Genomic DNA, 17,192 nt, shown 5'->3' with positions numbered 1-17,192 from the left:
CTGATAAAATCCCTGTACATAACAACTCCTTTGCTTTTCTAGGAAAGAAGCTGAGTATAATGAATCCCAGTAGATAACATCTTTATTATGTATGCTTGCCTTTTTGTAACAAGGTTATATCTAAAAGTGCAGAAGCTTGGATGGTATTTTCGGTAAAATGCCCTGATGAGGACTTTTGTAATCCTTTTTATTAGATGAAATACAATGCACTTTCAGTGTGACTAAAAATAGCCAGACTTGAGATAGATGCTGTATGCTGTATTGCATTCCCATTTAAGGGTAGATGCGTGGAAAATAATTAATTCTAGTTGTGGCTGACCTTACTATAACGAGATATGGTATCATTACTGCAAATTAGAAAGGAATCCCCATGATACCGCAGAAGAGAGGGCTGGTGAGTTCATCCAGTTTGCATCACTTCTTCACCTTTCCATTATGGGTCCATCCAGTATTTAATGTTAAAGACTGTTAATGTCAAAAAGCTCATCTGAGAAAGGCTCTGTATGGTGCATTAGTCCATGATCAGGCATGTTATGAAGCTGAGAAAAATAGTCTATAATGAGTGAAAAATTGATTTAACAACACACAAGTGAAACGCTATTACACATGTACTGTGCATATTTGAAACACAGGAAGATGATTACCATATTAATATGTTTACAATATCCTGTAGGTTAAATGATATACTTTATACATGGTACATTCATTCATTTGTACTTTACACTAATAAAGATACTGTGACATTGCCTTCATGATATGTATTAAAAAAACAGGCATAGGAAAAACATTAAAATGTATAGTAGTAATGCTTAAGGAAATCAAACCTGAATTGTTTTATTCCAATATAAAATGGGGAAAATAACTAAAATGGTATTTTCTGAGGAAAATAAAACTTTTTTATTACTATTATCATGATTTGTTTTGTGTTTGTAACTACAGCGACCAGTACGATGGTCATACGGCTGAAGCTCCCCTGTGTACAGTGACCAGTTTGCATTGCTCAATCCACAGCTGGGCATGTGAGGAGAGTGGGAGCTGAATACAAGAATAGAGATCTCTGTGCTCCCTGATCAATGACTTTGACAGCTGGCCTGATTCCAATTTCAATCCATAATTCTTCCTCGCAGGGAAATTAATGAAGCCAAGGGCTGATTAGGTCTGAATCACTCCTCCATGACTAATTCAGGGTTATTTATCAGCGCTCTGTGGGCCAGGACACTGCACTACTCACACAGAGTTGTAGGCACAAATGATGTTCTCTCTAAAACCTGGGCGACTGGCACAGCCACACTCATACCGAGAATGTAATATAAAACAATGTAAGAGCTTAATCTGAGACTCACGTCAGCTCTTGATAAACTGCGATGAACAGTGTTATTGTCACCTTGCTGTTACCTTTGAAATTGATTTTGTAGGACATTTTGGGTGGCAGACCTGAAAGTACTATGGAAAGCAATTTAAGAATCTTATGAATCTTAATGCCAACATCCAAATGTTTACAAGAAAGTAATGCCTTTTCTCTTCATAGGTTTGTTTAATTTAATAGCAGTGTGAGATATACCATCCTCATCAGACCATAAGTTATAATGGAGGAACATCATTACTGTGTCAGTCATCATTTCTAAGAGTATAGGGATGAACTGTTCTAAATTTAATCACTTCAATTCATTATTTTAATAAAAAAAACAAATCAAGACCATTTGTATTCTAGTGCATCCACTGTATTTTTATAATGTTTGTTCCCAAAGCTCAGAATTTATTAAACACCCTTTCAAACTTGATGAATGAAGATGGCCATGTTTAGGAACATCTAGGTTCATAGTTTGAGTTCACATCCAAATACCCTGCCAACAGTCCTCAGTGAGTCATTCTTTGTGGCGCAGAGTGCCGCCTTCTGATTTTCTAAACAATTCTAGCAATTATTATTATTATTAATTAATTATTAATTATAAATAATAATAACACTTTTTCACTTTTCACTCCATGGGATGGCAGGAAAAAAGCTGATTAATGTTTAATAGTGTCTCTAATGTTTAATACATGAAAAACTACATCTTACGTGGTCACTGAGGTTGACTCAATACTTTTGTCTAAATCGTATATATCGCTACGCTGGTTTGACTCTTGTGGGCTTCCGTATAAGGTATTAGTCACGTGTGTAACTGTCAGCTGACTGCTGCCCATAGTGAGGAAAACGTCTCTGTGCTGTATTTTCCACAATTTACATTGTTTTATTTTTGTAATTTATGTTACTGTGAGCCTTTAAAGAATGGAGTCAACACTAGAACAGCATCTAGATGATACGTGAGTTTTTTTTTTAATATAATCCGCTTTTTAAGTGTTTTACTTTGGGGAAAAAACAAACGCGATCTGGAATAATTAATTATCTAAAATATTTGACCTTTTTAAATATAAATTATACATAGACAGCGATTTTAATATATAATCGTTCTAAACATAATTGGCTAATTCCAAAAACGGTACTAAAGTAGTTCCTTTTTACATTTTCATACCCTAGTATTGAAAGAAAAAAAATAGATACCCACGGATTCACTAACAAGTTATCTGAGTTAAAATAATGTATTTGTTTACTTTCAATATGGCTTTATTTAAATATTTGTTTTTATAGTATTTCTATTTTTCGTTGACCCAAAAGTTGATCGCCTGCCTTTACCACTAATGTCGCCAGAGAAAGACTTCAAACGTTTTACTTTCTGAGCGATATCAGGGTACATACGCGCTCTTTAAATGAAACAAATCTGTCTTCTGCCTGTCAGAATGAAGAACCCTGCCATCGTGGGGATCCTCTGCACTGACCAGCAGGGCCACAACCTGGGCTGTGAGTACACACACCTGTCCCACGGGCTGTGCTGCTTTGTTGAAAACATCGCTTTGCCACTACCTGTTGTTTCAGAGTCCTGGAGAGCCGCAGTGCTTCTTAATTTACTTAATCTGTTTACAGTTTACCACCTTTTTCAAGAGTTCAGTTGCATAGAGTTTTCTGTAATGCCTGCAGAATGAAAAATATAGTAAAGAGAAGTGGTCCTTCCTTCGTGTTCTGGAAGGCTTCCTGTGATTCTGGTTTTCATTCCATTTGAGCTGTTACTTGCGAAATTAAATCAATCATTTATTGAAGAGTGAAGGAGTATGGATTGGGTTCCCTTTAAAAAGGGAGCTCTCTAGGACCAGGAGAGAGGGTCGCAGCTACGGGCAGTCCTGAATTTCAGAACGGTACATTAGTCCAATGGGAAGCTTCAGCACGGAGATCAGATGGCCTTGCTGCTGTTCACGCACGAATGGAGCTTCCACAAGCACGGCAGTGCCTTCACAACTGTGACTTTGAGTGTTGGCGAAAAGGGGGGCGCAGTCGTTTCAATACACAGGGTTCAGGTATCTGTGTGCCGGCTCTGACCTGCCCTCTCCTGCTGCTCCTGTCTTGCCATTAGGCCGCGGCACGCTGTCTGATGAGCACGGCGGAGTGGTGTCAGTGCTGGCCAAGCAGGCGGCCCAGCTGACAGCGGACCACACTGACTGCCCCACGGTGTGCCTGGAGTCGGATGCTGGGTAAGAGGGGGCAGGAGGCTCTGACTCTGCCTCGCTGAACAATTGGGCTTGTTAAGTGCACGGCTTTTACTATTTCATTAAGTTACACCCAGTTCTTTAAAAACGCCTCGTTTCTCATTGGTGCGGTTCAACTACATTGCCTAATTTATGCAGAGTCGTCTTACTTAATGTTCTATATGATTGCAAAACGTTTCTTATACCTTTCTACATGTTGTCACATTTTCTTTCCATTTCTCTCTAGGCATGCTACTGTAGGTACAAAATGCTTGTGTTCAGTGTCTGTTAGAAGGGATTTTTTCTGTATTTGCTTCTTTGCTTATACTGCCACCCTGTGGATTTGAACTAAGAAACTGGGGTGTTAGTTGTCTCTGAGTTTTACAAAGCGCCCTGAAAACTCTGCAGTGGGGATGAGAACTTCACTCCTTAAGGGCTATACCGTTCAACAACGGAAGACCAAAACAATAGGATTTTTTTTTTGGCTAAAATATTTCATTTGTTTAAATGAATAAATGTCAGAGGCGAATGAAAACTGCAGGAGCTGCCTGTCTCAGATCTACAAAGTTTTTCTTTTTCCAAAGCTCTGAGGAACTGGGCATTAAACAGGTCTTATGACACCATGGCACTAGTTGTAAAAGAGGATGTTTAAACCTCTCTCATCTCATGCTTGGGGTCATTTATTCCTGGAACTAAAGTCCTTGTTTATTTATTCTTGAATTATGAAAGACACTTTCTCTTCTCTCTGTAGGAACATCTTAATAAGGACACATGGCACCATTACAGTAGCTGTGCACAAGATGGCATCCTGATTTTTCAAGCAACAAGAAAACACTTTACTTGTTTCCCCACCCCCTTTTCTTTGTTTTTTTATGAAGCGCATAACAAACTCCAAATGGTCATCTTCCAATAAAGATAAAAAACAACTGAATAAGCATTTGAATGTTGAGACCATTGGAATACAATTTCTTGTGTTAACAGTTTAGTAACATATTGCTTTGTTTTCATAGAAGGATGGCGTCAGTCATTCAGACACAAAGTTAGACATTGCATTTCTCAGTCATTTGTGCTCAGCTCCTCCATTTTAATGAGCAACTAGTTACAAATAGTTTGGGGATTGTTGGAATGCTTGTGTATGTACACGAGCTTTTCAAGGTGAATGTCTGCTGGCTGCCTCCCTGATAGGTACAGTACAATGTTTCATAAGTTCAACTGATCTGAACTTTGCCCAAGGTCGCCAAAAGGTGCATAGCATGAGGTCATGCTACTGAAAACTGAAGCAAATGACAGCTATGTCATAGTCTGGCCAGCACTGGGCTGGGAAAACAATTTGCTAGTTTCAGTCTTAATAAACAAGTTCTAGGTTACCCTTAAATGTGTTTTTGTCCACCACACCATTGGTGGAGATTCAGTGGCAGAAAATGGAACTTTCAAATGGACAGGTAGCAAAATCTCATACATCATAGAAATGAAGGGCATATTTTTATGATTTGTTGGTTTGAATCATGACTTTTATGAAAGAAACACTGGGCACTTAGCAGAGGATTTGAACTCTTTTTGTCATTAAGCATGTTTTCTGCTGTGCTTTGCTATCTGCGAGTTCTGTGTCGTTCATGTCTATGTCGAGACAGTCAATAGAGGGAGTGTGTGGTGGATTTCCTGCATTTAATACCTAAGTTGTAAATGTTTAACTCTAACTCATTTCCCAGTGAAAACAAGAAAATGAATTGGACAGAATTTCAGAGGTAATGTTAAACTATGAAATATCTGAAGAATAAAATTCTGTTGAAATCTGTAACCCGATACTGTTTGGCTTGTTTAATTTTTCATCTCTTACCGTATCCCGTTTTCATTTTTATTTATAGTATTTTGCTCTGAAGAATGTTGAAGAATCAACAGACTGAAGTTATCATTGCTTGGAAATCTCTTTTCATGAAAGTGTTTAAGGATAATTCCGCATCTCTCTGTAGATCTCAACTGGATTTTTAACTTAAGGGGTTTCTTTTTGTCATTTCTAATATAACTGTTATTTTGCAATAATTTGTGAGTATCATTTAGTGTTTGTTTTCAGCCTTATATTTAGCCCTAAAATGTTCCTATTCATATAATTGATCTGTAAATTGTGACCTTGCTGATCTCCTTATAGGTGGCATCCCAGCATGTGCCAACTGTAGTAATAGGGTTCGGCCAGGAGAGGGCAGACCAGTCCTGCACAGCTGGGCTACAGCAGCGCATTCTCATTGAAATGCCATAGAGGTCGAGTCCTCTGAGGACCTTCCTTCATGGCTGGATAAAATTAATTCCCTTCATATTCATGTATATTTAGACTTTTAATTTATTACTGAAATATTGGTGGCCAAGACCAAAAGAACATCATAAAAAAGTTAAAAAAAGAGACATGAATCACCAGAAGCTAATTTGAAAAAAAAACTGCAGTCAAGAGCACGTACTCTGAGACTGTGGAGGAATGGGCTCTTGAGACTGGAAGGAGTCCTGAGATTTGGGTAAGGTCTTAAGCAAGGGTGTGAAGTTATTGGAAGGTGAGTGTGAAAACCTGATAGCGCTAAAGGAAGCTGCGTCTGAGCAGCAGCACGGGTTTGTGGTCAGGCCTCCGGACAGGAGGTCCGTACATTGAGATCCATGTGGCAATGCTGTTACTGGTGCTTTGCCCGTATTGCTCCAGGAAAGGCCCTTTAGAAACGAGTCTCCGGTTGTCATCGTAAATAAGAATTTGATTCCAATCAACTCGTCTGGTATGTCGACCTGGAAACCGCCTTGGAAATACTCCGGGAATAGGGAATGAAGGAATGTAATGTATGACTCCTAATTAGAAGCTTGACTTTGTGGATGGGGGCAGTCACTTTGCTTTAACCATGGTTTCTACAAGGCTTCACTGTGTTTTACTATAGGTGATTATGGAAAGAAAATCTAATAACCAGGTTACAAACTGGCTGTACAAGGTTGCATCTGCCTACCTTTACTATGGATAAGTCAGCAATTAGACACTTGTATAACTCAATCATGTCATTTTTGGTTGAAACAGCAATTATTTTCCACGCGTACCATTCTGTATTCTGTAACTACCCTTACTTCTTCAACACCTCCTGCAGTGTCAAGATGTGCTGTGGATCCTTATCTTCTGAGCTCAGAAAAGGTAAAAGATCTCTTGGAAAAACCAGGTTGCTGTTGGCTGAGGTTCTTGCAGACCAGTAGGTGGCACTCTTCCCTGTGGGCCGGATGTGCCAAACCGATGCCCCAGTGGGGCGGCCAGGGACATTATGGCATCCATCACATGAGATATTACACTGACATCTCGACTACCTGGCCATTAAAGATCTCATGAAGCTCCACGTATGAGGAATTGTGTTGGGCTCAGTGCCTGGTTACATTCCACACTGGACTTGTCCGAAGATCCCCTTTAATAGAGCTGGTGAAGCAGTTTCTCATGTCTCGACTTGCTGGGTGCTGTACAGTATATATGCAGAACACCTGATACTTTGGGGGGGATGCTACATAAACACATGGAACGGTGATTACAATTAACTAATTAAATTATCCAAAACACTGACAGAGAATAAAATGTGTAGTACTCATTGGTTATCATTTTTTAAAGTGTTACTCGTTAAAATTAAAATAACCTGAATTCTTGAACTGGTAGTAATGTGAATAAAATATGACGTATTTATAATTGATTCAGAAAAAAATATAATGAACTGACGTATTACTTATGACGTGTTTTACCTGCAATCCAACTTTTTTTAAATAATTCACGAATTTTGTTTAATGATTTGAGATTAACACACCAAGCCTCACTCCTCGAATGCACTCTTAATGTATTTCATAATCATACAGAATTCTTTTGGATTTTTAAATTCTACATACATTTGGAACGCATCCTCTTTCGTTCTCGGTCCATTTAAAAAGGACACCGTGTCGTGGGGGCAGTTTGGGGGACTCGTCGCAATTGGTCATTCTTGGGAGATTTGCGCCTTAATTCGCCCCTTTCTGCTTCAGTCAAGAGAGAACTCAATTGACCCCAGTCAAAAGGCGAGAAAAACTCGCCAGCTCCCTTTTCTGCAAACTTTATCGCAAAGCAAACAGAGTAGGGTACTTCATTGGGGACACAGAAATATCGCCTGATTTCTGGAATGGAACAACAGGGGGTCGGGATCGGTGATATGTGACAAAATGATCAAAGTACTTTAGAAATGTCTTGCACGTGGAGCACTAAAGCTCCACTGGCTTTTCAACTTTCAGATGATTGAAACCCGATTTTCAGAGTTTAAAAATCACCCTTAATTTCTATAGAAGCACTTCATTGATAAATCAGAACACGTTTTCTGTTTATCTGCTGTAGAAAGGTAGCAGAGCAGGACTTTTCCGTACACTGTGCAGAATAGGACCCCTGCAAGCAATTGCTAAGGATGTTGACCACACATTTAATTTTTTTTTTTAGTTTAAAACACATTTTTGTGTTCTAAAAGCATATTTCTTTTAAGTTCCGCAAGTTCTCTTTTAGGTTAAATCAATCGCTATACAATATGTCGTTAACCAAAAACGCGAACAAACTGTACAGCAATCCAGATGGAACGAGTCTTTTTTAATTAATGATTATTTACTGAGGCGACTGGACAACCGAACTTCACTTGGTTAAGAGCGGCTCTCGAAAATAAAGGGAACGATAAAAGGGGGAAAGAAATATTTCCTTTTCAGAGCTTCACAAGGTTTCCCATGGCAACTTATTCGTTTCTAATTGCACTTTCTTTCTGGTCGTCCTTTTCACCAAACCTCTTAACGTCCCTCCAGTCGCTGAAACGCGTCGTTTTCGGGAGTCAGGTGGCGCGCGCGCTCCGGGCAGGTTTTCTGCGGGTCGGAGCGAGTAACATTCCTCGGTCACATGGTCGCGAGACCGCAGGCTTCCTTGGTGGCCGCCGCTATTTTTTTTCCCGCAAGGTTACTTGCAAAAGTAACTGAACGGGCAGCTCTACTAACTTCTCAGACGGCGGCGACCTTTCTGCGTCTCCGCCGCTTTTGTTTTTCCTAAAAAAAAAAGGTAAAGCGATATTATTGTCAAATAATTTGGCACTTGCTTTACTCTTCTGCGGACCTGGGAGAGGGGAGAGGGGAGATCCAATTAATTACAATATAGAAGACGGGACGCGCTCATGATATATATGAATTCGCCTGTATCAATGACGAAGATTTAATTCTCTGTTGAAAAGAATTTTACGCAAAGATGGTAAGTCCCTTTGAATGCTGTTCAGTACGTTTATTGATAACAGAAAAAGTTTCAGTCTTATGAATGTCTTTTTTAATCATGTCAGGGGGTGACGGATTCTTTTTTAACACGCTATACTCCAAGAGGAGTCAGTTATGGTAGATTTGTGGCTGGGATACCCGCATGCGGCGGGAGCCTGTTCTAACACTGTCCACGGGTTGATACAATTCCAAGCAATTGTAGGCTGTCCAGTTGCGCGAAATCCAGAATTAGGTCAAGGCAGGCCGACAAGTGCTCGCATAATGCTGACCTGACCTATTTTTTCCACCCTGAATTCTGGCTCCTTAAGAAAGGAAAGGAGAAACTTTAAATAAATATGTTGAAAGCGAGTAATTATAATTGTATTCCTGGTAGCCTTCGCAGTTTCCCCCTGGTGCCTATAAATTATTATCATCCACTTGTTTTGGTATGCAGGGGTCTGTTACATTCCTTGTCGCTGGGGAAGGCAACTCCCGTCCTGCAGAACGATATCCGTTCCGGATTTTCATTCCGTCTCAACCCTTAATGGACTAATTAAGTGACTATAACGTCAAAAGAGCTGTTCTGCAGGTCTGTCTTACTCGAGTGCTAATTAAAGGGTATCTGAAACGCTTGGAGGCCGTCGTTGAAAAACTGGGTTGTCTGCACCTGGTTTATCATCCCAGCCTATCCTTGACTGTCACAACCACGTCCCTGGATTCCGTCCCCTTCTGGCCTTCGCCGTGGAAAGGCCGGCGCATATGGACACGTCGGTTCTCAAAGGTGTGCTTCGCTTTCATGTGTGTATTGGAAATGTTTCGAGCTATGTGGGAAAGCGCTTGGTGAAGTCAACGTGAACCCGACGTGTGAAGTCAGACAACTACCAAGCTATTCAGTATATCAGATTCGTTATTTCAAAATGCATCAGGACATATTTATTCCATTGCAGCATTTGCAGTCAAAATGAAGTGAAGGCGGTTTTGCGCTTATGATTCTCGAACTTTTCAGGTGTGAACAGTCGAGTGGGAGGTGATCGGACGAAACCCTCAAGCACAGAAACAAGAGTTAAAAAGGCGGAGACCCCCCCCCCCAAAAAAAAAAAATACATGAAACCGGGCGATGTTCAAGTCACAAACCACCTCCTGGAACCTCAAACATTTGGAATAAGCGCTTATAAAGAGCCGCAGACAAGTGGAAGAGAACACCACAAAGTAAAACAAGAACTTTCATCTGAAGTTTGTTACATAAAAAAAAACAACAACTGATCAAGCATTTTTTTCCATTCGGCGTTCATGAAACTAAATCCTGTCCTTCTTCAAGTCCTTCGGACAGTGTAATAGTTTCAATAGGTATCGGACGTCTCTCTGGCGCTGGAAGGAAAGCTGATGAGGGGCTGCGCCGGTATACATCTCCGCATCTCAAATGCGACCTTAAATTACCGGTTGTACCACACTCAATTACTCGCTCGTCTTGAATTGTTCGTGCGTGGCACCAAACTGCCGGCATCCATGGATGACGTAACGTTTTTTTTTCCTGACGTAATCGATCTAACACATGCATTGATTGTGTTTTGAATCTGTTCTGCATAGCGCAGTCGTGTGAGATGCGGCACTCAAGGGGCGACTCTCAGACTAGCGCACGGCAGCGACTGGAGTGCTTGGTGAGTAGTTTCCTTGTCCCACTTAACAGTGTAATCCCATCCGGCTTTACGGGTTCACGAATACACAAATAGATGCCATTTTTAGGAGCTTTAACATAATTTAAGAACAAGATCGTTTATTCTGAAATGAAATATATACAATTCTCCGCAAGAAAAAAGCTTCTGGTAAGTTAATATCAGACTGACAGTTACCCCATAGATTTTACGTTCTAATGTAGAAATGTACTTTTTTCTTGAAGGAAATATTTTTTTTCTTCTGAATTCCTGATGGCTGTTAAATAAATGCAGTATTTCTATGTTAGGTTCACAGTCAGAAACAAACTGTACGCAGCACTTTCAAGCACCACATATTAGTAAAACGCGCGCGTTCCTAAGTGAGCGGTTAGCTTGATTCACGGTCCACTATAACGCACGTCTTCCGTTTAATGTTACAGAGAGGAGTCTCCACCGAGCCTTTTTAAACAGCTTTTTAAAACCTGTTGCACAAATGCGGACCCCCGTGCAAAATCTATTGAGTTATTAGTGTTGGTTTTGTCTGTGGACTGTGGTGCAACAGGAACGTTTTGAAATGTAGAGGCGGAATGGTCAGCAGAAAACGGATCAATGGTCCGACGCTGGTGATAAGGACAAACTGTAACGAGGAGCAGAATACAAGCAGATCAGGTGAATCCTGGGAAGCCCGTCCTGTTAGTGCGGTTATTGACCAGACCTCGTTTCCTTTCACTGCTGTGCCCGGATGCTTTTTTTGGGTTGTGAATACAGAGCCCACTACTTAATTCTGTTTTTCTTTCACACTGACCTAAATGTTTCAGTCTGCCACACTGAAGGCCAAGTTTTGAGAACAGCTGTTAGAACTTTTATAAGATTTTATCCTCACTTCGCTGGTTTTGATACACAGTTTATACAGAAAATAAGCTAAAACTGTTTAACTCCTTAAACTGAAACTAAGAACAGCTGCTGCAGCTACAACTAATACTACCACTATTGCTAGTGACACTGAAACTGAGTCACAAAATTAACATTTTTGTTAGTATTACACAAGAGCATAATTTCACTTAATCATGAATTATTGAGACATTTCTTTTACTGTTGTAAGCTTGCAGTTTAAAATTAAGATGAATGGAGGTGTTAATAAGAAAAACAAAGAGTAGGTAAATTATTTTCAGAGATGTTTCCTGATATGTATGGAACAATAGTGGGAAACTGTCTGTGGGTGACATATAGTATCAATTGAGAAATAGGGTCCAGTGAAGTTCCTTGTGAATACTGTTATTTTAGAGTGAAAAGTAGGGCAGCGCTCTCTCAACCAGTGGTGTGCTATCACCCTGAGAAAGAGGGATTCCGTTCAAACTGCAAAGCTGTTTTAATGACCCAAATTATTTCCCAGTTCACCAGTGATATAACAGTAAATTTGCTGGAAAGGCAGAGTATGCATGTGTTTTCAATTAAGGTCTCCCAGATTTCTATTTTTCTCTCAGTGAACGCTGGAGTTTGTTTAAGAGTTGTAATGGCAGCAGTACATCTAGAAGTTCATTTCTGGAGTACAATAACACAGAAACGGAAGAACAACAGGTACTCTATCACCACTCTTGTTTGCAAGTCAAGCTGTAAGTGCAGGGCTCCAACATTAAAACAAATCTGTCGTAACTGAAGGGAAAATCTTAAGAGACTTCAAATGCTCTTGGTGAAGAGTTCTGGAATATCAGAATAAGAAAAGTAACCTGGCAGTAAAGACTAAAAGCATTGCTTTTGGGGGATCGTGAAATTGCTCTGTAAGCCATGATGATTGCCCAGGAAATTGGCACTGTTGGTCTCTTTTACTCTGCTATTCCAGAAGTAGAAAGTTAATACTTTGGAACAAAGCTGCTACTCTGGGAAGTTTAGATAATAAGCAGTGTGCAGGTGAACATTATGTGATTACCCAGGGCTTTCTAAATAAAGATGTCAGGTATAGAACACACGCTGAATGTTTTTTTTCAATGTGTTCTCTTCAGTGCCACGAACAATGTGAAATTACAGAACAGAAAAGGGCGTTGGAGGTGTTTGGTCTTCACATCGACCCACCTCAAGCTGATACAGTTTCACGTGTAAACGCAAACAAGTGTAGTTAAATCACAAATGAGTCTCATGCCAAAAAAGCAAGGCTTTTTTGTTTTCTTCGGTTTTGTGAGTGCAAAGATGCGATGTAAACATAACCTTTAAGGAGATGAAGAAAAAAAAGAAAAACACCCAGAAAGAGGGAGTTCACAGTCAGAAAGAGGGAAGAAAAATAAAAGAACAGGAGGTGTATTAGACTGGATTTTTTGAGAATGGAATTTCCTTAAACAAACGGATGTAACAGCATCCATCCTTCAGTGCACTGGAAAATATGTAGATTCACTTCTGGAAAATGCCCTTACAGAGCATAATAAAACTGGTTGCTTCTCAAGCCCCAGACTCTGCTTGAGAATACTACAGGATTGTGGGGGAGCCGGAGCCTATCCTAGCAAACAACGGCTGCAAGGTGGGAAACACCCAGGGTTGGACATCAGCAGCTGCACAAGCACAATTAATATCAGTTTGAAAGGGTTACAGTGGTCCTGAAGTGGTGGATTTTAAGCATGAGCCAGATTCCCAATTTTCTAATTTGCTGGACTAGAACCCCAAGTCAGGATTAAACTATCTGTAGCCAAGCAATATAAAATTGATATCACAATCAATGGTAATGGAATTGTCTTCTTCAGTACCAATAGATCTCAGATGGGTTTGAAACTTGCCAATGAGCAGGGCTGGTGGTAAAAATGGGGTTGAAGAGTACAAAGTACACACTGATCCTGGAATTACCAGCAATGTATTATTAGGTGATATTTAGAGTCTGGGAGAGTCTAATAGTATATATATACTGGGCATTCCCAGTTCTGTTGGTTCCCATACTCCGTTTTTGAGTTTTTCAGTACAGTTTAAATTTCTACAAAAAATTCAGCAACATTTCAGTCAGTCACAAACTGCTCCTGCTCGTTTTCATCGTTGTCTTTGTGGCTGTCCTGGGAGGGCAGCTTTTAAAAGGGACTCCTGCTCCTGCTCCTTCCCTTAAGGAACTGCCATCGCACGTGAGTTTAACCTCTGGGTTAATGAGTTGACAGATCTTATTACAGGCCCAGCCAGCCCTTTTGACCCTTTTGTCATCGACAATTTTAAAGACGCACCTAGTTCAAAGGTGTGTCCGTTGACACCACACCTCTCCTCTGAGACCTTCCTGCCAGTATGACAAAGGCATTGCCGGTGCTCAAGTGAGCAAGGTTGTCTCAGCACCGCAAGGGTGGGATGGGATCAGTTGTCAGGGCTCCCTCGGCTCACAGAGGGCGCTTGCAGGCATGCAGTGTGGGCGGTGTCCGTTTCTCTTAGGCTGGATTAGCATCAAGAATAAACAGAACTAACTGGGACCTCCCACCACCAAAATATTCTGCTTCTCCAGACTGCCCTGAGGTTAAAACGGAAAAAATCACACTTGACAAAATCAGGCAGGACAGAATAAGATTCTGTGGGACCCAAATTTGTGTCTGTGTTGTGGATGGAACTTGAAATGCCTGTCGGACTCCGCCTGACATTTTCTCCAACACTGCAGCAAACATCAAGGGAAGCCACAAGGCTTTGGTTTAGCCCAGAATTTCCTCATTCCTCAATTTCTTCAGATAACCAAAGAATTTGAATTCTTGAATCCAGCACACCTGCAATGTTCTTCGTCCGAGTCATGTGTTTAGAAACTGTAACAAGCTGAACATTACAAACAATTGTGTGTGTAACTGATGAAGGCATTACAATTACATGGAAGTGTATTTAAAATTGAGAATGGGAAGCACTTTTTACACAAAGCGTCATGGGATTATGGAACAAGCTACTCAGCCATATTGCTGAAGCCGGTACTTTGGCATCTTTCATTAAATGGCTGGACATTGTTGGACAGTGTTGGACATTCAAAGGAACGAGTAGAGGTTAATTTCACATTAAAAAGAGAAAGAAAGAAAAGTTACCATGATAAAAAGAGAAGAGTGTTTTGGATGTAGAGGAGAGAGACAGAGGGCAGGATTGAGGCAAAGGGAGAATATGAAAGAAAACATGATAGTGGGTAATGAGAAGGTGAGGGGGGGGGAGGGGGAGGCTTTTTTCTTGGAAATTTGAGCGACAAATTCCAGAGAATGCACGGATGGCAGCAATCTGTAAATAAATGGAAAGGTTAGAAAGGTATTAACAGACCAGTGAATGTTGCAGGAATGTGTGAACCTAGTTTAAGATAATTCTAGCTTTTGATTTCTAGCATGCAAGTTGTATATATTTGATGCGTGCCATTGTCAGTAGCAGTGACGACCTGGGAAGCAAAGATGTTCTGTGCATGCCTTTGGGGGTTTGTGTCTGGTCCCACTATGAGATCAGGATGGCTCCACAGGAGGCAAGCACAGCGAACAGGGTGCGAAGGTCTTTGCTGGTTTCCTCTATAGTGTGGGGGCAATGTCCTTGAGGACACAGAATCCCTTATGTGTAGTGTTCTCCTTCCTGTCAGGGTTTCTAACTTTTTATTTCTCATTGTCTAGGTTGCAGAAGACCTTGGAGACTGCAAGCGCACAGCCTTCAATCTCTCCTCCACCGATGGGGAGAATGACGGAAAGAATATAATTTTCCCTCCGAAACTCAGTTCAGTACAGTTCTGCTGCATTTTCACCATGCTAGTGAAAGAGCACAACAGGTAGGTCCCTTGTTACGGTTTGCTCTCATGTCTGCCTGTTACGATGGCCTTCCGTTTGTCCATCCGTTTTCTAACCACTTCTTCTAATTCAGGGTTACAGGGGAGCCAGAGCCTATCCCAGCAAGCAATGGGTTCAGGGCGGCGTACACCCTGGGTGGGAAACCAGTCCACCGGCAGACATAAACAGACACGCGCTCACACCAGGGACAGTTTTCCTAGAAGCCAGTTAACTTACAAGTGTGTCTTTGGGCTGTGGAAGGAGACTGGTGCTTCGCACACACAAACACGCGGAGAACATACAAACTCCACACGGATAGCACCCGTGGTCAGAATTTATTATCCCAAGGATCCTGGTACGTCCTGGGTGCCTGCAGGCTTGCAGTAGTTAATGAGATTGACACTTCTCTTGTGTAGACACCCCCACATGTCCTGTTTTCTCCCAAGAAATTAAGGAGGTTTTTGCCAGAAACCCACATCTTAAAATAATTGGTGATACTAAACTGGATGGGTAATCAGTGTGTAAATATCTAAAAATTAACATGCTTCCAGGTTTTTTAAAATAAATCAGCCTAAGAGGCTGGGAGTAGGACACTTTTGGAAGGGCTGCAAGATGAGAATCCTTTTAACACATTTTGTAAGCAGTGTTCTCTCGGGGAGTGAATCTCTGGAATGGGTGAGGTTTGTTTAAACTGCACCAGGCCCGGATAATGAACAGCAGAGGTTCTGGGGAAGGATTGCAGTGCCTCATCTAGCATAAGTGTTGATTGATTAACAGTTCTGAGCTTTAGGGACCAATTTGTGAAAGAAGTGCACATTTCAGTTAAGTGAAAGGGTGAACACATCATCTAGCCAGATTGCTTGCTCATGCCTGGATTCTGTTGCTAAGAATTTTTTCTGGTCAGTGGGGTTCCCTTTGATTCGGACCAGGTTTAAAGTAATTAGTCACTGCCGTGGTTCCAGCTCGTTAATCCGTCCGCCTTTCAGAATTTGTGCAGAGCTGGCAGGAAACAGCAGGTGCAAATTACAAAACCGAAGCGTGATAAAATTTCACAGTGAGCTCCTTACCACTTCTCTTATAGCAGGGTGGTTTATGTGATCTTAATAAGAATGTATGAAAAATATGCCAGCGTGTCAGCGTTTTTCAAACGCATAATACTCAACAAGCTGCGTTTTCTGCTTGTTACATTTGTTCGCTCACTGACCATTTATTTCTTGTCTACAAACTGGACAATTAGTCTGATTAAAATGAAATGATAGGGTGGCACAGCGCTAAGCATTGCTGTCTCACAGCACTGGGGCCCCCGGGTTCAATTCCTGGGGTGCTATCTGGGTGGAGTTTGTATGTTCTCCCTGTGGTTACGTAGGTTTCTCCTGGGTGCTCCTTTTTTCTCTCCCAGTTCAAAGATATAGGTCGAATAATTGGCTTTTAGGAACATTGGCCTTAGGAGGGAGATCGAGAGTGTGTTTTCTGTTTCGTCCTGTCTAGTGTACCCACCTTGAGCCCATTGCTTGCTGGGTTACGTTTCGGCTCACCCATGACCTTGGATTGGTTAAAGCAGTTAGGAAATGGATGGATGGAAAATGAAATGACAAGCAGCAACTATAAAACATTGTAATTATGCCTAAATTGTATTTTGCTTAAAAGATGACGTCTTATGGAGCTACATGACCAGTGAAAATTGTTGGAGGTTTGGATTTTCGGTCAGCGAACAGTCATAGATTTCCTGCACTGCTCTATAAAGGCCATACTGTGCCTTTTGGACTGAGGGTTAGAAAAACAGAAAAACGCAGCAATAAAACCGATTTGCATACAAGCCACATGCTTCATTCTGGACATGGGGCACAGAGCACTGTCCCATAGTGAGTTGGTCAAACTAGTAATCAAACCTAGTGCAAAAAGCCCTCCTGTTTTTTTTCTCATTGTGCATTGAGAAAATGTTCATTTGCATGCAAAGTGCGCATTTTAATCAGGCCATTAAGGTTGAATTTTTACATCCCTGCAGGCATTGAAACTACAT

The 17,192-nt window shown here is 41.1% G+C and overlaps 2 protein-coding genes across 5 annotated transcripts in view; both read left to right on the top strand.

The window, feature by feature from the left end:
- The first annotated feature begins 2,148 nt into the window (after positions 1-2,148).
- lamtor5 (late endosomal/lysosomal adaptor, MAPK and MTOR activator 5) lies at positions 2,149-5,356 on the top strand. Its single transcript, XM_006628442.3, has 4 exons — positions 2,149-2,304; positions 2,778-2,839; positions 3,447-3,564; positions 4,310-5,356. The coding sequence occupies exons 1-4, from the start codon at positions 2,270-2,272 to the stop codon at positions 4,368-4,370; spliced, it is 276 nt and encodes a 91-aa protein (XP_006628505.1). The 5' UTR covers positions 2,149-2,269; the 3' UTR covers positions 4,371-5,356.
- Positions 5,357-8,202: 2,846 nt separating this feature from the next.
- Positions 8,203-17,192, top strand: part of slc16a4 (solute carrier family 16 member 4) — a 38,186-nt gene continuing 29,196 nt past the window's right edge. Inside the window, exons 1-3 of one of the 4 annotated variants that reach the window (XM_015342781.2) lie at positions 8,203-8,797; positions 10,389-10,454; positions 15,023-15,174. In XM_015342781.2, coding sequence (XP_015198267.2) covers positions 8,795-8,797; positions 10,389-10,454; positions 15,023-15,174 — 221 coding nt within the window. In that variant the 5' untranslated portion in view covers positions 8,203-8,794. Of the gene's footprint in view, positions 8,798-10,383; positions 10,455-14,599; positions 14,899-15,022; positions 15,175-17,192 lie in introns of those variants that run through there. The other 3 variants (XM_015342783.2, XM_015342780.2, XM_006628534.3) reach the window with 3 other exon arrangements.

Source organism: Lepisosteus oculatus, chromosome 5 (genome assembly GCF_040954835.1).
Source record: "Lepisosteus oculatus isolate fLepOcu1 chromosome 5, fLepOcu1.hap2, whole genome shotgun sequence".
Taxonomy (NCBI): domain Eukaryota; kingdom Metazoa; phylum Chordata; class Actinopteri; order Semionotiformes; family Lepisosteidae; genus Lepisosteus; species Lepisosteus oculatus.
Note: the sequence above shows the minus strand (reverse complement) of the source record. Positions and strands in the feature narration are given on the sequence as shown.